The sequence below is a fragment of the Vipera berus genome (genome assembly GCF_964194415.1).
Source record: "Vipera berus genome assembly, chromosome: Z".
Taxonomy (NCBI): Eukaryota; Metazoa; Chordata; class Lepidosauria; order Squamata; family Viperidae; genus Vipera; species Vipera berus.
This window is the reverse complement of record NC_138205.1, coordinates 129513329-129533970: the sequence shown is the minus strand read 5'-3', so window position 1 is coordinate 129533970 and position 20642 is coordinate 129513329. Positions and strand designations below refer to the sequence as shown.

Sequence of the window (20642 nt, the reverse complement as noted above, 5' to 3'; positions counted from 1 at the left end):
GGCACTTGGCAACTGGCAGGTATTTACAACAGTTGCAGCAATGTGAGATCATGTGATCACCATTTGTAACCTTTCCAACTGGCTTCTGAGAAGCAAACATTGATTCACTTAATGATCGTATGATTTACTTAACAACTGCAGTGATTTGCTTAACAACCATGGTAAAAAAAATTGGACTCAACTCACTTAACTACCCTCTTTCTTAACAATAGAAATCCTGGTTCCAGTTATGATCGTAAATTCAGGACTAGATATATGCATTTTCTAAAAAAAAATCTGAAGAGGGATGATAGAGTAATTACCATAACTTACTTTTTTCAGTGATGTTGTAACTCTGAACAGTTGTTAAATGAGTAGTTGTAAGATGGAGAATGTGATCTATTGCAGGGCTTTTCAACCAGTGGTACGGGCACCACCTGTGGTACATTGTCACCTGGCAGGTGGTAGGGGGGGAAGGGAATGAGCTGAACCAGTGGCAGCACCGCACAAGCCTGAGCAAGAGATGGCTGGAGCTGGGCAACTGGTGGTACTTGGATGTTGCCATACCCTAAAAGTGGTACAATGGGTGAAAAGGTTGAAAAGCCCTGATCTATTGTCCTGGGATTCCAGAAAGGACAATTACAATTTAGAATAAAGGTTGAAAAGCTGAATTTTGATTGTCTTCTTCTTCAACTCAGATGCAAAAGTTGAGGAGATGTTTGTCAACAAGGAGAAGGTCCAGAAGGATATCATAGTTGTAGCTTCAGAGAATGTCTCTCTCAGCTGCGAGGTGGCCCAGGCTAAGACAGAAGTCAAGTGGTTCAAGGATGGGAAACAGATCACCGACACCAAGAAGTTCCAGGTAGAAGAACGAGGTGGATCCCGTTGTCTGGTTGTTCAACAGGTGGAGAAGAAAGATGCAGGTGAATATACCTGCGAAGCCGATGGCCAGAAGCTCACCTTCAAAGTCAGAGTGGCAGGTACAATCACCTTTATATTCTCTACCTCTCCCATAGAGCTAGAAGTGGTCAAAGCAATCCATTTTTCGTTGGTTGACTACTGCACTCTCAGAAGCTGTAAGAGAACACCTGCAAGTTGTGTCAATGAGAAAGAGTTGCTTCGGCCAACAGTTTTAAGTAGCACAACTATAGTTCTATGATCCATGTTCTATGTAGTTGGAAATCTGGCCGTATTTCAACACCAGTGCAAAATTTGATCAACAGAAACATGAAAACCAAAGCTACATAAGGATGCTGGTAACCTTCTAAATAGCATTGTAAAAATATGGATTGATTTGCCTGGGGGCTCAAAGGTTCAGGAGGAGTATGGCAAGAGATGGACAACCCTAGAGAGGATAAAAGAATAATAGGGTTGGGAGGGACCTTGGAGGTCATTTAGTCCAACGCCCTGCTCAAACAGGAGACCCTATACCGTTTCAGACAAATGGCTGTCCAATCTCTTCTTGAAAACCTCCAATGGCGGAGCACCCACCACTTCTGGTGGCAAGTCGTTCCACTGATTAATTGTTATCACTGTCAGGAATTTTCTTCTTAGTTCTAGGTCAGGGGTCAGCAACCTGAAACAGTGAAAGAGCCACTCGGAACCGGTTCCCTCACAAAAGGAAAAACTGGGAGCCGCAAAAAAATGTGTGCACCTGCGTGTACATGCGTGCATGCGCAGAACAGGGTTTGACTGAAGAGTGGAGCCAAGGCGAGATATGCACCTACCCTGCATATTTGAATTGATTGGTTGAAATTTTTTAGCCCCACTTTTTTTTTTGGACTGCACATGGCAGAGAACTGGGAGCCGCAGGAAACGGCTGAAAGAGCCGAATGCGGCTCCGGAGCCGCGGGTTGCAGACCCGTGTTCTAGGTTGTTTCTCTCCTTGATTAGTTCCAATTTGTTGCTTCTTGTTCTGCCTTCCAGTGCTTTGGAAAATAAATTGACCCCCTGTCAAATACTGGAAGGCTGCTATCGTGTTACCCCTTGTTCTTCTCTTCATTAAACTAGACATACCCAATTCCAGCAGCCATTCCTTATATGTTTTAGCCTCCAGTCCCCTAATCATCATTGTTGCTCTTCTCTGCACTCTTTCCAAAGTCTCAACATCTTTTTTAGATTGTGGCGACCAAACCTGGCTGCCATATTCCGAGTGTGGCCTTATCAAGGCATTATAACGTGGTGTTAACACTTCACGTGATCTTGATTCTATCCCTCTGTTAATGCAGCCTAGAATTGTGTTGGCTTTTTTGACAGCACATTGCTGGCTCTATATAGGTGATCGCCACTTAATGAGGATGACCAAGGTGCATGAATGTATAGATGCAGCTCCTTTTTGAAGCTCATTACTTTAAATATTAAATGTGTCTTGTCCTCTGTTTCCACACCTAGATGAAAAAGTTAAAGAGGTGTTTGTCAACAAGGAGAAGGTCCAGAAAGATATCGAGGCTGTGTCTTCAGAAAATGTATCTCTCATTTGTGAGGTAGCCCAGTCCAAGGCAGAAGTGAAATGGTTCAAGGATGGGAAACTGATCACTGTGAGCAAGAAATTCAAAATAGAAGCACAAGGCGGATCGCGTTGTCTGGTTGTGCAACAGGTGGGGAAGAAAGATGCAGGTGAATACATCTGTGAAGCTGATGGGCAGAAACTGACTTTCAAAGTCACTGTTGCAGGTAAAATGCCTCTTTATTACATATATAATCTCTCTATATCTCTATCTCTATCTCTATCTCTATCTCTATCTCTATCTCTATCTCTATCTCTATCTCTATCTCTATCTCTATCTCTATCTCTATCTGTCTATCTATCTATCTTTCTATCTATCTATCTATCTATTCATCCATCTATCTATCTACCTACAGCATCTTAAATTTTCCAATTTATGGAGATAACCTTTATCAAATGTGTATGTTGATTGTTTAGATCAGCTCTCAGAAGTTCTAGCAGAAAGCTTTCAAATTACGTGCACACAAGTATTTATTTCTGCAAACAAAATTTGCCTAGTGCAGGTCTACCTTTATGGAAAGTTGACTAACTCTGAACAGTGGCAACAATGGAGTCCTTATAGCAATAACTAGGTATGGATTTTTTACCTTTAAAAGTAATGTTTTAATTTTAATTTATCTTGGTGAAGATTCAGAGGTTGAGGTGATGTTTGCCCATCAGGCAGACATCCAGATGTAGGATGAGCTATCTTAGAAGATATAGAATATGTAAGTTGGACCTTCTTGAAGCTCAGATCTTTAGCTGTAAAGAGAAATGTCAAAATGTCCTAAAGAGAAAGTGACTTAAGATGCTTTCTCCATTCCTTCCACCATTAGATAGAGAAGCTGAGGAGATGTTTACCAAGAAGGAGAAGGTCCAGAAGGAGATCAAGGCTGTGGCTTCAGAGACCGTTTCTCTCAGCTGTGAGGTGGCCCAGGCCAAGACAGATGTTAAGTGGTTCAAGGATGGGAAATTGATCACTTCCAGCAAGAAATTCAAAGTGGAAGCAGAAGGCAAATCACGACATCTGGTTATTCAACAGGTGGAGAAGAAAGATGGAGGCGAATATACCTGTGAAGCTGGTAGCCAGAAGCTTACCTTCAAAGTCACTGTAACAGGTAACAAGACTGATAGCCTTTTTTATTTTTCAGTATATCAGGATGTAAGCAGGATCAGATTCTTCCTAGGTTGATAAATATAGATAGATGACAGACAGACAGACAGACAGACAGACAGACAGACAGACAGATAGATAGAATGATAGATAAAGTGATAGTGATAGATAGATATTGTTAGATTATAGATATAAATATAGATATATTGATTGCAAAAATATATGGCAATTATACTTTTTAGAGGTCACACCATGAATTTGAAATAGCTCAATGATTTTGATTGAATTGTTCTATGCTTTCTAGAAACAGAGAACGAGCTCCTATTAAATCTCTTAACAAAGATTCCCAGGTAGCTAAAATTTTCAGGATACGTACAAATCCAGGAAAAATGAGTCAAATAAATTAGAAGACCTACATTCTACAAAACAGCCCTTTACTGTAGTTAGTTATTATTGATATTTTCTTTGTTTTTTTAACCATTCTATGATCATGATCCAGAAGCTGAAGAGATGTTTGCCAACAAGGAAATGGTCCAGAAGGACATCAAGACTGTGGCTTCAGAGAATGTCTCTCTCAGCTGTGAGGTAGCCCAGGCCAAGACAGAAGTCAAATGGTTCAAGGATGGAAAATTAATCACCTCCAGCAAGAAATTCAAGGTAGAAGCTGAAGGCAGATCCCGGCGTCTGGTTATTCAACAGGTAGAGAAGAAAGATGCTGGTGAATACACCTGTGAAGCTGGAAAACAGAAGTTGACCTACAAAGTCATTGTTGAAGGTGAGAATAACCATTGCCTCCACAGAGAGTCAATATCATAATGTTTGTCCTATCAGGAAGGCTGAATCTCTTTGCAATCTGTGTTGATAGTCTTCAGTCGCTATTTGGGCATTCTTGAAACCTTCCTCCCTCTGTCAATCCCAGGTGAGTAGGGTGGAAATTGTACAGAAGCAATTATGAAATCCTTTGAATGTGTTACAACCAGCCAACCTTTAACACTTAGGTTGACAAAAGTATGGATATTAAATGAGAGAGGGAGAGAGAGAGAGAGAGAGAGAGAGAGAGAGAGAGAGAGAGAGAGAGAGAGAGACGGGTGGATGGATGGTGGATGGATGATTGATTGGTGGGTGGGTGGATGACAGACAGGCAGATAGAGATAGAGATGAATGGCTATGATGTGTGAACAGGAAGAAAAAAGAGAAGGAGGATGGATGAGATGAGATGATGAATGGGCAAGTGCATAAATAGACACAGAGAGACAGAGATACAGACAAACATAGATGGAGTTGAATGGATGAGGTGATGAATGGATAGATAGATAGAGATTGAAGTAAGATAAAAGAGATTAAAACTTGATTCTTGTTACGCAAGTCTCACCATCTCTTTTCTTCCACATCACAGAAGCTCCTGAAATCTTTACCAAAAAAGACCAAATAAAGAAGGAGGTCAAGGCGGTCCTGAAGGAGAACACCATTTTGACCTGTGAGGTGGCCACTTCGGACACTCAGGTGAAATGGTACAAAGATGGACAACCCATCCCCATCACCAAACACATCAAGGTGGAGTCAGATGGAACCACCCGCAAACTGCACTTGGAGCGGGTGGCGACCAAGGACGTTGGAGAGTATACCTGTGAAGCAGGTGGTCAGAAAGTGACCTTCAAGGTGGAAGTAGCAGGTGAAGTCTCTTCTTCTTTTCCAATAGTGTTTTGCAGCTGATAAAAAGGCCAGTGTGAATTTCTAGGTTGCATCATCAGAGGGAGAGTTTGAACATCACTTGAGGGGATAGTACAGGTAATCCTCAATTTACAACCACAGTTGAACACAAAATTTATGCTGTTAAGTGAGACATTTGTTAAGTGAGTTTTGCCCCATTTTATGATCTTAAGTGAATCACTGCAGTTGATAAGTTACTAATACAGTTCTTGTGAATCTGGCTTCCCCATTGACTTTGCTTGTCAGAAGGTTACAAAAGGGGATCACGTGATGCCGAGACACTGCGACTGTCATAAATATGAACCAGTTGCCAAGCGTCTGAATTTTGATCACATGATCATGGGGATGCATGCTGTCATGCTTGTAAGTGTGAAAAATGGCCATGTCACTTTTTTCAGTACTGTTGTAACTTTAAACAGTCACTAAGCAAATTCTTGCAGGATTACATACTGCACGGGTGAGGCCACACTTGGAATGTTGCATCCTGTTCAGGTCACCATGTTACAAAAAAAGATGATGAGACTCTAAAAAGAGTGCAAAGAAGAGCAACAAAGATGTTTAGGGGACTGGAGGCTAAAACACATGATGAGCAATTGAGGGAGCTATGTAGAGGTGGCCCTCGACTTATGATCACAACTGAGCCCAAAATTTCTGTTGCTAAGTGAGAATTGTAAAGTAAGTCTTGCCCTATTTTACAACTTTTTTTTTGCCACACTTGTTAAGTGCATCCCTGCAGTTGTTAAATTAGTCATATGGTTGTTAAATGAATCTGGCTTCTTTGTTTGACTTTGTTTGTCAGAAGATTGCAAAAGTTGATCACGTGACCCCGTCATAAAATGAACCAGTTGCCAAGCATCCAAATTTGGATCAAGTGAGCATGGGGATACTGCAAGGGACCTATGAAAAACAGTCACGTCACTTTTTCACTACTGTTGCAACTTTGAACAGTCACTAAATCACAGGTCTGCAACCCGCGGCTCCGGAGCCACATGCGGCTCTTTCCTCTGCCATGTGCAGTCCAAAAAAAAAAAAGTGGGATTAAAAAAGTTCAACCAATCAATTCAAATATGCAGGGTAGGTGCATATCTCGCCTTGGCTCCACTCTTCAGTCAAACCCTGTTCTGCGCATGCGCACACATTTTTTGCGGCTCCCAGTTTTTCCTTTTGTGAGGGAACTGGTTCCGAGTGGCTCTTTCACTGTTTCAGGTTGCTGACCCCTGCACTAAATGAATGGTTGTAAGTCGAGGATTACCTGTATGTCTAACCTATCAAAGAGAAGGACTAGGGATGACATGATAGCAGTCTTCTGATATCTCAGGGGCTGCCACAAAGAAGAGGGAGTCAAACTATTCTCCAAACCATCTTAGGATAGGAAAAGAAGCAACGGATGGAAACTCATCAAGGAGAGAAGCAACCTAGAACTAAGGAGAAACTTCCTGACAGTTAAAACAATTAACCAGTGGAACAACCTGCCTCCAGAAGTGGTGAATGCTCCAACACTGGAAGTTTTTAAGGAGAGATTGGACAACTATTTGTCTGAAATGGTACATGGTTTCCTGCCTGAGCAGGGGGTTGGACTAGATGACCTCCAAAGTCCTTTCGAATCCTATGATGTTATGTTCTATGAGGTATTGATGGGGGGAGGGTTGGATTCACCACTGACTTAATAACTGCTTTGCTTAGTAACAGACATTCTGGTCTTAAGTGTGATTGTAAGTTGAGGATTTCCCTGTACTTATTTTCCTCTTGGTCTTCCAGAACCAGAGGTCAAATTCCAAAGAGTAGCTGCTCAGGAGGAGACCATTGTCACTCAGGAGCACAAGGAAGTTGTCTTCTCCACCATGATACAACCTGAGGAGGCTGAGGTCAAATGGTTCAAGGACGGAGTTGAGATCAAAGATGGCAAGAACTATAAGATAAAGAAGGACAAGGCGGCTAGGATCTTGATTGTGAAGACAGCCAAAACCAAAGATGCTGGTCTGTACACCTGCGAAGTCAAGAGTGAGAAACAGCAGTTCCAACTCAAAGTGGAAGGTGAGAGACAAACGGAGGTGGCCATCCTGAAATGTCAAAACAGTTTCGTGAAGGCTGCAAGGCCAACTAACGCAAGACAGAAAGATCAGATCAGTCATAGATGAAAGAAATCATCTCAAGATCTTTCCAGCCTCAAAATAATGTGGTGTCAAGAGCTGTGTGAGTCACTAGTTACTACTTCTGGGGGCTCCTGGGGGCTCTCTGAACCTCTGGGTTTTCTTGCAGATGTTTCGTGATCCAATTAGGTAACCCTATCAGTGCCAGAAGGAAGAGGGGGTTTGATCATGTTCCCACAGTCCTCCTCCTCCTCCTTGCATACCCCCCTCCCTTCTAGCACTGATGATGCTCCTTAGTTGGGTCATGAAATATCTGCAAGAAACAAATGCAGCTCAGAAACCACCAAGGATCCCATGGTTGAATCTCAAGCTAAAAAATATCCCCTTCTGTTACAGACTAAAGGTAAAGGTTCCCCCGCACATGCGTGCTAGTCCTTTCCGACTCTAGGGGCCGGTGCTCATCTCCGTTTCAAAGCCAAAGAGCCAGCGCTTGTCCGAGGACGTCTCCGTGGTCATGTGGCCAGCATGACTAGACGCCAAAGGCCCACGGAACGCTGTTACCTTCCCACCGTAGTGGTCCCTATTTTTCTACTTGCATTTTTACATTCTTTCGAACTGCTAGGTTGGCAGAAGCTGGGACGAGTAACAGGTGCTCACTGTTACGCGGCACTCGGGATTTGACCCGCCAAACTGCCGACCTTCTGATCGACAAGCTCAGCATCCTAACCCACTGAGCCACCGCGTCCCTTCTGTTACAGACTATTCCAACCTTAAAAATATGTCTTCCTTAAGCCAAGAATTGTATCTATCAAATAAACCATTGGACAAAGACAATCTTTGCGTTCAGCCCATTTTATACCGCTGGATGTTTATACCAGTTTGTATCATAAAGGCAAGATATAAAAAATTTAAATAAATACTCTTATGGTCTGTCTTTTGACTTATTTTCTTTCTATCTTCCAATTCCCTTGCAGAAGTACCAGTTAAGTTTGCCAAAAAGCTGGAGCCTGTAAAAGCTGAGCTTGGAAAGGCTTTGAGTTTGAGTTGTGAACTTAACCAGCCCGAAGGTGCGGTTGTGTGGCGCAAGGACGGAACGGTTCTCAAAGCTAGCAAGCGCTACCTGATGCAAGAAATTGGTGCCAAGAGAGTGCTGATCATCTCCGGTTTGCAGGCTGAGGACAAGGGAGAATATTCATGTGAGACAAAGAATGACCAATGCATCGTTCAAGTCACACCCACAGGTACTTCCTGAAGTTAGGGGGTATGTGGTAGTGCCACAGGAAGCAGCTGTTGTAAATTAGGGAACATCATCAGTGTTAGAACAGAATGGGGTTTGCAGAAAGGAGGAGGAGAAGGAGGGGAGGGGAGGAGGAGGAGGAGGACTGTGGGGTCTTTGGTGCTCTCTGAGTTTGGCACTTTTCTTGCAGATGTTTCATAATCCAATTAAGTAACATCACAAGTGCTAGAAGGGAGGGGGGTGTTGTGGTGTGGGCGGCCGCGTGGAGGCAATGACGAGACGGCATTGTACGTAATACCTTTTATTGAATACAAGATGGAACTGAACTCCCTCCACCTCTGCTGCCCCTTATAGATACAGCAACCCCTGTAGCCAGCCAACCCGGTTGCTCCATATTCCTGCTGGCCAGGTGACACCCAACCCGGTGCCCTGTATTTCCCGCCAGACAGGATGACCAATCAGGCCGCCTGACCAATGCCACCTGGTGTTATGGTGGCATACACAACACTGGGTTTGTGGGGAGGAGGAGAACTCTGGGATTCTTGATCTTCTAACTGAGCTTGGTTATTTTCTTGCCAAAGTTTCATGACCCCACTGGGTAACATCACCAGTGTAAGTAGGGAATGGGTTTGTTCTCTGTCTACCTACGAGCGACTTCCCTGTTAGCGATAAGGCCAGAGCGAACCACTTGTACATGCAACTAACAGTTCCTTAGTTGCAAAGCGCATAAATCCGGGCGCCCCGGATTTATGGAATCGGTTGCCGGTCGAGCTCCGGATGGCGCCCGACCTTCGCTCCTTCCGACGCAATCTGAAGACTCACTTATTCGAACAAGCTGGCCTGGCCTGATGGGGGATGGGTTGGGATTTTACTGTTGTATTTATTGTTTCAGCTTGGGCATTGTGTTTAATTCTTTTTTAACTTTTGTATCTTTGTATTTTTATATGTTTGCCCTGTTCACCGCCGTGAGTCCTTCGGGAGAAGGGCGGTATATAAATAAAATTATTATTATTATTATTATTATTAAATTGCTCATTGTCACTTTCCGAGAAATTCAGGAGGCCCTTCAGACATTCACAAAAGAACATTTCCCCCCCCCCCGTGTGTGACGTGTATCTCTGCTCTTCTCCCCAGCGCCTCGCGTCGTGAAGTTTGTCAAGGGCCTCTCCAAAGTCATCGCAGAAGAAGGGAAGGAGGTGGTTTTTGAATGCACCGTCTCACCCAGCGATGTGGTCGTTAGGTGGAGCCACCGTGGAACCCCGGTCGAAGCCAGCGAGAAATACGTCGTTTCTCATCGGGATGTCCATCACAGCCTCATCATCACGGAACTGACAGTCCAAGACAGTGGGGAAGTCACAGCCAAAGCTGAGGGGGAGGAGAGCCGGGCCCACCTCCGAGTGGAAGGTGAGACAGGGGTCCATGAGGGACGGAAGGACATGTCCAGGTGTGGGATCTCATTTCTGGACACTCTCCCCTTGATCTGGACTGTTGTTTATTTTATATTTTATTTTATTACTTGACTTTTTTATTTATTTTATTTTTTTGTTTTATTGTATGTTTGTTTATTTTATTTATTTATTTATTTAGTTTATTTTTATTTTGTATTTTAATTTTTATCTTATTTTTATTTCAGTTTATTTTTTTGTTTTACTGTATTGTATTTTTTTATTCTTTCGTTGTATTTTATTTATTTTGATTTTAGTTTATTTTTATTTTGTATTTTAATTTTTATCTTATTTATTTTTATTTTAGTTTATTTTTAATTGTATTTTAATTTTTATCTTATTTATTTTTATTTCAGTATTTTTATTATGTATTTTAATTTTATTTATTTCAGTTTTAGTTTAATTTTTATTTTGTTGTATTTTAATTTTTTATTTTATTTTGTTTTATATTTTATTTTGCTTTATTTTTTATTTATTGTAATTGTTTTATTTTACTTTATTTTACTTTATATTGTTTTATTTATTTTACTTTATTTTATTCTATTTTTTATTTTAATTGGTTTATTTTATTATTTTATTATTTTATAATTTATTGGCTGCCAAACTTACATGTCACAGCTTATATTATTAAAAACTCCCAAATAAAGCCCCACCCAGCACCTCCCCCACCCCTCAGGGTGAATGATGTTCCATAAAGATGGGGCCAGCACGAAGGAGGCCCTTTTTCATGGTTTCCATAGATATACAATCCAAATAGATGGGACCCAGAACACACCCTGCCTTCCTGTCCTTGTGAGCCAGTTGGATCTAACAAGGGAGAAGTGGTTTGTTTACAAATACAGATAGTCCTTGACTTACAACCATTGATTTAATAACAGTTTGAAGTTACTCGTTCATATTTATGATGGTTGTAGTGTCCCAGGATCATGTGACAAGCAAAGTCAACGGAGAGGTTAGATTCAGTGTGACTAGCTTAGCAACTGCCGTGTTTCATTTAACAAGTGTAGCAAGAAAGGTAATAAAATGCGGCAAAACTCACTAAACAGTTGTCTTGCTTAGCAACAAAAAGTTTGGACTCTCTGATCATAAGTCATGTACATCAGGGGTGTCAAACTCAATTTCATTGAGGGCCGCATCAGCATTGCGGTTGCCCTCAGGGGGCCGGGTGGGTGTGGCCAGAGTGGGCGTGGCCTACTGGGTGGGCGTGGCTAGAGTGCGTATGGCCTACTGGGTGGGCGTGGCCAGCTCTACATCGTTCGCATCAAGGGTGCCTATGGGGGCCTGGGCAGGAGTGGGACAGATCTGAGGGTCTCTGGCAGGAGGAGGGTCTCTGGGCCAGGGCCAAGGCAGCGGGGGCCGTTCCCTCACTGTTTCCAGGATGGCTTCGGGGGCCACATGAAACCACTTTGCGGGCCAAATCCGGCCCCCAGGCCTTGTGTTTGACATGTCTGATGTACATGCTTGGTGGAAAACTCTGGATCTTGCTCTGAGTGCCTGCTTAGCAGTGGGAATTTGAGGCTCAGTTATTGTCGTAGGTCGAGGACAATAGAAACCTAGTGATCTTCGAAACAGTCATCACCCTATAACGCTAGTTTTCTTCTTGCAAGGCATGTTTTCACATAGGGGAAAGCGTCAAATCCTGATTGGCTAGATAGAAATTGTTGAGTACTGGGTTCGTTGCGCAGGAATAAGACGAGGTGAGTGAGTTCAGCAAAGATCATGGTTTATTGCTTGCAGGATCTGAACTAGAGAACAGGGCTGCAGATGCAGCAATTCATAACCCTAGCCCCTAGGCGGCGGCCAATAGGTTTGAAGCAACCTATTGCCACCTAGGGGCAACCAATGGCAGTGCTGGAGATGGGTTGTCTGAGATGCTGGGAGCCGTTAGCTAGCTCTCTGCTCCAGCAGCCTACCAGACGTTACATCGTGGTGTTAACAAGCAAGCCCAATACATTACAGAAATGTTCTTTTGTGTTGGACTTATTTTTGTAAAGACATTACCCAGAATAAGATGGTAGAAGAAATTGCAAGCTTTGAAGGTTTCATCTAGTATAGAAAATGTTAATACTGGTTGGAAATATTGCTCCATTTTAAATATAGGTAGTGCTTGACTTACGATCACGACAGCCCAAAATTTCCATTGCCAAGTGAGACAGTTGTTAAGTGAATTTTGCCCCATTTTATGACCTTTCTTGCCACAGTTGATTCACTGTAGTTGTTAATTTAGCAACACGGTTGTTAAGTGAATCTGGCTTCCCCCATTGACTTTACTTGTCAGAAGGTCACAAAAAAGGATCACCTGACCCTGGGACCATGCAACCATCATAAATATGAGTCAGTTGCCAAGCGTCCGAATTTGGATCATGTGACCATGGGGATGCTGCAACTAATAAGATGGAGGGTTTGTTGTCACTGTGAGTTGGGGGTGGGGGCACGAAGGGAGGCTCAGCCAATCTCAAGGTATACATGGTTGTATTTTGACAATAAAGGTTCATTCATTAAGATAATTAGTGTGAAAAATGGTCATAAGTCACTTTTTTCTGCTGTAACTTCAAATGGTCACTAAACAAATGGTTAAAAGTCAGGACTACTTGTGCATACTAGTTGCCAAGCAACTAGTCACTGTGGGGTTACTGCGATGGTTATAAGTGCAAGCATTGGTCTTAAGCCACTTTTTTCAGTGCTGTTGTAACTCAGAATGGTCACTAAATGAATGGTCGTAAGTCAAGGAGTACCCGTATTTGTAGTGCTTTTAATCTACCTGATGCTTTTGGTCTGCCTCAAAATCAGAAGCACCAGTGTTATTCGTGAAGAAGTTGGAGGCCAAAGCCGTAGAAGAGAAGCAGAGTGTTATCCTAGAAGTTGAGCTGTCCAAGCCAACCACGGAGGTGAAGTGGACAAAGAACGCGAGTGTCCTTCATCCAACGGCCAATCTCGAGATCCACGCCCAGGGGACAAAGCACCGCCTGGTGATCAAGAGTGCATCCTGCGATGATCGTGGGTTTTATTCCTGCGAGACTCTCCATGACAAGACACAAGCCAAGGTCACTGTAGACAGTAAGTCCTCTCTTGGGTCTAGTTCTGAGGAACACAACTCTTGTGAGAATCATAGAAGGTTGGAGGGGATGGTGGAGAGCTTCTAGACCAGGCCAGGAAGCCATGGATTATCCCAGATCAATAGTTGTCCAATGGTTGGAAACCTTCAGGGATGGGGACCCCATGAGTTTAGGAGGAAGGTTGTTTCACCCCTTCATAATTCTCACGGTTGGGAAATTCCTCCTCGGTGCGCTCTGATGTTTAGCAAGGTTTTCTTGCTAGATCCAGAATGGATAATGTTACCTAGTTGGGTCATGAGACATCTGTGAGAAAGTAGCCAAGCTTAAATCTTAAAGCACCAAAGACTCCATAGCGAAAGAATGAATGAATGAATGAATGAATGAATATAGACAGAGCAAACTCTTCTAGCGTTGATGATGGGGGCAGCAGTGGCTTTCAAATGAGGTCAAATGTCCTACAAATTTGGTTGGTTTCACAAGGAGGTCCTATGTTCCTCTCAATTGAAGAGTGATAAATATGAGATTTTTGACACGAACTTGTCTCATGTATCTTGTTCCATTTCCAAGTGAGACCCATCAAATTGATCAAAGGCCTGCAGCCAACGGATGTTCACGAGAAGGAATCAGTCACTTTTGAGGTGGAACTGTCCCACGAAGACGTGGAAGCAGTTTGGATGAAGGACGGTCTGCGTCTCAAGTCTCAGGACAACTGCCAGATAACAGCCCAAGGGAAGAAGCACTCACTGACCCTCTCGTCCCTGACATTGGAAGACTCATCTCTTATTTCCTTCAAGGCCGAAGGGATTCACACCACAAGCAGGCTTAATGTGAAAGGTAGGTGTTCAGACAACCTCTTTTAAATTACAGGTAGCCCTTAACCTGGTAGCCACACAAACCATATGTAAATGCAGAGATAAACCAGAGATAAGTGCTGGAGAATTCCTGGAAACCTGGCATTCAGACAAACCAGCCATCAACAGGCACATAGAGATGAACAACATCTACACACCATTTAGAAAAGACAATTAAAAATCTAAAAGATCACAACACCTTCTGACAAGCAAACGACTCCCAGATAAGCAGAGTTTAACACCAAGCAGTAAATAATATTCCAAAAAGGAACTACTAACACAGTAATCAACAGCCTAATCAAGGAACTACCAAGAACACTCCCATCGACAGGGCAGTGACTAGTATATAAAATGAGAGCAAATCTCATTCCCTAGTCATACTGATGATGTTACCTAGTTGGGTCATGAAATCTCTGCAAGAAAACCACCAAGTTCAGAGAGCACCAAGGACCACGTTCTTCTCCTTCTCCTTCTTCTCCTTCTCCTTCTCCTTCTCCTTCTCCTTCTCCTTCTCCTTCTCCTTCTCCTTCTCCTTCTCCTTCTCCTTCTCCTTCTCCTCCTTCTCCTTCTCCTTCCCTTCCTCCTCCTCCTCCTCCTCTCCGCAACACCCCTCCCTTCTAGCACTTGAATCATGAAACGTCTGCAAGAAAACCACCAAGTTCGGAGAGCACCAAGGAATACCAAAGGTCAACCCAGATCTGCAAATATTCTCTTCTAGTGATAAACTTCGGAATTAGTTGCACTCGGAGTTGATTTTCTGTTTCTCTGTTTGAGACTGAGCAGGCCTAGACATCCTGAACTTACGAGTACAATTGACCCTCAAATTTCTGTTGTTAATCGAGGCAGTTGTTAAGTGACTTTTGCCCCATTATACAATCTTTTTTGCCACCATGGTTAAGTGAGTCACTTAGTTGTTAAGCTAGTGACACAATTATTAAGTGAATATGGCTTCCCTGTTGACTTTGCTTGTCAGAAGGTTGCAAAAGGAGATCACAAAACCCGGGACACTACGACTGTCATAAATATGAATTATTTGCCAATAATTGCCTTACCTGGAAAGTCAATACAACTCAGGTGGCCAGAAAGGCCCAACAGAGACTTCACTTCCTCGGGGTCTTGCGGAAGAACAGGGTAGAACAACGGCTAATGACCTTCTTTTACCGGTCTACTATAGAGAGCGTCCTCTCGCACTGTATTGTGGTTTGGTATGCTGGTCTGACAGCCGTGGATAGATATTACAGAGGGTGGTGAGCACAGCACAAAACATCGTGGGCTGTCCCTTGACACCACTGGATGACCTCACCAGGGCCCGCTGCCTTGGAAGAGTGAGGAAAATCCTCAGGGATGACTCACACCCTGGACGGTACCTCTTTACTCTCCTACCAGGAGATACAGGAGTATAGCCAGCCGTACTAACAGGCTGAAGAACAGCTTTTGTCCATGGGCTGTCAGGCTCTTGAACGGGAAATAATTTTATAAACTTTATGTATGATTGACTTGCAAGGCCGGTGCGTTGTGCAATTAGTTCACATGGTGTAATAAGATGGAGGGTTTGTGTCACTGTGAGTTGGGGGTGGGGGCACGAAGGGAGGCTCAGCCAATATCAATGTATACATGATTGTACTTTGGCAATAAAGGTTCATTCATCTGAATTCTGATCACGTAAGCATGGGAATGCTACAGTAGTTGTAAGTGTAAAAACCACCAGGCTCAAGGTTGACTCAGCCTTCCATCCTTCCGAGGTAGGTAAAATGAGGACCCAGATTGTTGGGGGCAATTAAGCTGACTTTGTAATAATGCCGCTTGGGGGGAGGGGCGAAAGCCCTAATAAGCAGGCATATACATAGAATGAAGGCTATTGCTAAGCACATTGGTTTGTGCTTAGATTGTAAGCCGCCCTGAGTCTTCGGAGAAGGGCGGGATATAAATGGGATTAAAAACAAAACAAAACAGTCGCAAGTCCCTTTTTTCAAGTGCATTGTAACTTTGAATGGTCACTAAACGAATGTTGTAAGTGGAATACTACCTGTAATGTAATTTCTCTTTTTTCTAATGGTCCTCTCACCTTATATCTGTGACAGACCTATCTTTTACTTATGCATAAATAAAATATATTAACTTATCTTCCCGTTTGATGCTATTTTGGCCAGAGGCAGACCTGTTCTGTACCAGCCTGCTACCGGCCTTGCAGAAAGGCAACCCCTGTACAAACGGCAGAGGCTGGAGAGCGTCTGAGGCTGGAAGGCGTCTGCCAAGATTTATTACACAAACAACAGAACAAGAAACAAAACACCGGAACTGTGATCCTCAAACGGAGCGGTTGCTTTCAGCAACCAGCCCTTCCCCAAACACTCCCTTTATTAGAGTTCAGGGCGTGGCCTCCCTGTGCCTCCTTCCGAGGAGTCCCACAGCCTTTCTCTGCTTGTTCCTGCTTGACTGCCTCCTGCGTCGGGCGTCCTTGAACAGGGCCAGCTGTGGGTCATCATCATCCGCACTGTCGGGCTCGCGCAGCTGAGAAGAGGGCCCTGGCTGGGGGCTCTGCGAAGCCTCCAAGCCATCATCAGCAAGTTCGTCTTCAACACCCTCCTCCTCCCCCTCGTCTGAGTCATCCGAGACATCCGAGCCGGCTGCCGGACCCACAGGCTGGCCCTGAATCACAACAAGACCAGGCTAAGAAACTTAACCTGATTTATGGCTAACATTTCAATTACTTACGTGTTATTTCTCCTTGGCAGAAACCCCCGTGAAAATCATCACACCTTTAAAAGACCTCAAAATTCAGAACAAGGATGACGTAACACTTGAGTGCGAACTTTCCAGGCCCAATGCGGAAGTGAAGTGGCGTAAGGTATAGTATCAAATTTATTAAATATAAGCCTGTGGACTTCTCTTCAATGACTGCAGTTTCCTGAACCTCTGTCTTGTAAGATTGCATCCGTAGCTTCATGGGAATACAGATAGTCCTGAAAGGCAATGGAGAAGTCAGATTCACTAAACAACTCTGTTACTAGCTTAACAATGCAGTGATTTGGTGAACAACTGTGGCAAGGAAGGTTGTAAAATGGAGCAAAACTCACTTAGTCACAGAAATTTTGGGCTCAGTTGTGGTCGTACGTTGAGGACTACCTGTATCTCAGGACCTACCTCAAAACTCAGATCTAGTAAAATTATCTGTCAATAAACTCCTCTGTGGACTTCTTGGTTTTAGAATGGAGTGGAGATCCGGTCGAGTAAAAAGATGGTCATTGCTTCCAGAGGGACAAAGAGAAGCCTTGCCATTCACACATGTGAATATGAAGACCAAGGAACATACATGTGTGACGCAGTGGATGATAAGAGCTCAGCTGTTTTGGAGATCTGCGGTACAAATCTTTGAATCTTATTCAAGGAATGAGAATTTAGGAGCTGTGATTAACAGTATTTTATAGAAAAGAAGTTTAAATCACATTATAATTCCTTTTAGACACACAGCCACGTTTTATTCCTAAATGTGTTCTGGAGTGTTGTTCTAGGTCAGACATGTCAAACACAAGGCCCGGGGGCCAGATCCGGCCCACGAAGTGGTTTCATGTGGCCCGCGAAGCCATCCTGGAAACAGTGAGGGAACGGCCCCCTCTGCCTTGGCCCTGGCCCAGAGACCCTCCTCCTGCCAGAGACCCTCAGATGTGTCCCACTCTTGCCCAGGCCCCCATAGACACCCTTGATGCGAATGATGTAGAGCTGGCCACGCCCACCCATTAGGCCATATGCACCTTAGCCATGCCCACCCAGTAGGCCACGCCCACCCAGACCACACCCACCTGGCCCCCTGAGGGCAACCACAATGCTGATGCGGCCCTCAGTGAAATTGAGTTTGACACCCCTGTTCTAGGTGCAGGCCTAGAAACCAAGAGACGGTGAGTTCTAGTTCCATCTTTTACCTGAATGCTGGCCACCTAGCTGAACCTCAAGATCCACTTCTTACTATTCCCCTGGGGATTTTTCCCCCCTGCTAATATACAAAATAAAAGTGCGGATAATTCCCCAACACACATTAATGACTGCAAGGAACACAGAAACCTTAATCTTAAACAAAAATGTCTCATTTTGATTTTTTTTTAGCCCGGGACATCAAGATTGTAAAACCATTGGAAGATGTTGAAGTGAGCGAAAAAGAAAGTGCTTCTTTCCTCTGTGAGATTTCGCATGATGACGTCCAAACCCAGTGGTTCAGTAACGAAAACAAAATCAGGACTGGAGAGAACATCAAACTACGTCAGGAAGGTAGGAAGAAGAGAATTGAAACCTGATGGACTCTGGTTGTTTGCTTGCAAACATCGCACCACCCAACTAGATAACATCATCCTTGTGAGGGAGTGTGGAGTTTTTTCCCTTTTTATGTACATCTGCTTGCCGTAGATAAAGAGAACAGTGTTGGTTGGATGTAGGTTTTTTTTTCTTGGTAGTTTCTTGATCCAGGTATTGATTTCTGCCTAATTTTTTTGTCTGGGGTTAATCCCTGTTTATTTGGATTTCTTTTCTGTGGAGTCCTTGATGCTGTCTGAGCTTGGATGCTTGCTTGCAGATATTTCGTGGCCCAACTAGGTAACATCATCCATATGAAGGAATATGAAGTTTGCTCCCTTTTTATATACAGTTTCCCCTGGTGGGGTGTTTTGTTTTTTTCTTGGTAGCTTCTTGATTAGGATATTGTTTTCTGCTTGATTGTTTGTCTGGGGTCAATCCATCCTTATCTTTGTGTGGGATCCTTTGTGCTATCTGAGCTCGATATTTTCCTTGCAGACATTTCATGACCCAACTGGGTAACATCCTCAGTGTGAAGGAGTGTAGGTTTTCTCCCTAATTATATACAGTAGCTTGCTTTGCCATTGTTGGTGGAAGCGTGATTTGGGTGGCGCCTTGATTAAGCTATTGTTTTCTGCTTGATTGTCTGGGGTTAATCCCTGCTTATCTGGGTTTCTCTTCCTGTGGTACCCTTGGTCATGGGTTTCATGACCCATAATAATAATAGGATGCTTATCTTTGATGATGCTAAAGGTCTCATTGCAAGATGTAAACTATTCCAACTCAAGTCACCTTTTGCAATTGACTAATGGCCATTGACAAAATCCTCATAAGTCAGTTGGAAAAAGGCACCTTTATTCAGAACCGCTTCCATGCTATGATGAGAATTTTGACAATATCTGCCTATCCCAGGCCCTTGGGAAGGTCTCAAAAGGTAGACAAAAGACCAAATCCAATCTGGATATCTGGTTGACGCTGCAACCAACATTAATAATGTATCATTGCCATTGATAAAGTCCCTATCAGTCAATTGCAGAAGGCAGCTTGATTTGGAACAGCTTACAATCTGTGATGGGACCTTGAACCCCTACCAAATATTCACATCTGCCTATCTCAGGTTTTTGGGAAGTGGACAGAAAGACCAAATCCAGTCTGAGCATCTGGCTGATATGCAACAAGCAATAATAATAACACAAAGTTGCAGGACAGGTAGTCCTGGACTTATAACCACAATTGACCCCCAAATTTCTCTTGCTAACTGAGACATTTGTTAAGTGAGTTTTGTCCCAATTTACAACCTGTCTTGCCACAGTTGTAAATTGAACCACTGCAGTTGTTAAGTTAGGCACAAGTTGTTAAGTGAATCTGGCTTCCCCATTGAACTTGTTTGTCAGAAGGTCACATAAGGTGAACACATGACCCATGACTCTGCAACCCATCATAAATATAAGTCAGTTGACAAGTGTCTGAATTGTGATCATGTGAGCATCGGGATGCTGAAATGGTCGTAAGTGTGAAAATGGGTCATGTCACTTTTTCCAATGCTGTTATAAGTTCAAACAGTCACTAAATAAACTATTATAAGTTGAGGACTACCTGTAGAATGGCAGCAGTCACCACCAATAATGCTCAAGGATCCTTTGTATCTCCTTACCTATCATCCCCAGAGAAGCAAGGAGCAATAATCATCATCCTCTTCTTCCTTGCTGCTTAGGAGACTTTTAAGAAGAGACTGGACAGTCATTTGTCCGGAATGGTCTAGGTGTCAGAATCCATTTATATCACATTCATAAATGTATGTTTAAAACATTATCATCCCCCCCCCAATGGATTCTGCCATCTCCCGAGGAAGGAGGAGCGGATGTGGATTCAGCCTGCCTTAGGTTATTTCAAAGACCAAGGGAACCTTTTGAACTGGGGGAACAAAAGGGAGGGTTAGGGAAGAAGGCATCTGGCCTGTGTCTCCATTTGAATCTGTAAAGGAAGAAGGCAATAACCGTAAAGATTCAAAGTTCCTTTTTTCCCCACAAAAGGGATGACACGAAGTATAAATTTTAAATTTGTAAAACAATACTAAGTCCTGTCTTGTATTCCCACAACCAAGCATGTCCTAGTAAAGATTCCTTTTGGACTAGAACTGACTCCAAGAGTTTTTGTTTTCCTAAGACGTGGTTTGGGGTGGGTCCTGACACTAGGGCAGTTATTTATCTGGAATGGTCTAGGGCCCCAACCTTTTGGGCACCAGGGGCTGGTTCCATTGAGAGAGGTTTTTTTCTGTGGACCGGAGGGGGCACGGTTTCATGTATTGCCTGCATCCCGCGGATGGGGCTTTGCTTCTTTGCACGGACCGGTTTCTGGCATGCGATGGCCTGGTCCCGGTCCACAGACCAG

The 20642-nt window shown here is 43.5% G+C and overlaps 1 protein-coding gene across 10 annotated transcripts in view; it reads left to right on the top strand.

The window, feature by feature from the left end:
- Nucleotides 1-20642, top strand: part of OBSCN (obscurin, cytoskeletal calmodulin and titin-interacting RhoGEF) — a 246317-nt gene that overhangs the window by 43427 nt on the left and 182248 nt on the right. For all 10 annotated transcript variants that reach the window (XR_014028536.1, XM_081344177.1, XM_081344174.1 and 7 more), the window contains exons 16-28: nt 678-959; nt 2371-2652; nt 3301-3582; nt 4078-4353; nt 4975-5250; nt 7047-7322; nt 8353-8619; nt 9750-10019; nt 12851-13117; nt 13684-13950; nt 16703-16815; nt 17176-17329; nt 18069-18230. Coding sequence is in view for 9 of the 10 variants with exons in the window: in XM_081344177.1 (XP_081200303.1) it covers nt 678-959; nt 2371-2652; nt 3301-3582; nt 4078-4353; nt 4975-5250; nt 7047-7322; nt 8353-8619; nt 9750-10019; nt 12851-13117; nt 13684-13950; nt 16703-16815; nt 17176-17329; nt 18069-18230 (3174 nt within the window). In the remaining variant the exon portion in view is untranslated. The remainder of the gene's footprint in view (nt 1-677; nt 960-2370; nt 2653-3300; nt 3583-4077; nt 4354-4974; nt 5251-7046; nt 7323-8352; nt 8620-9749; nt 10020-12850; nt 13118-13683; nt 13951-16702; nt 16816-17175; nt 17330-18068; nt 18231-20642) is intronic.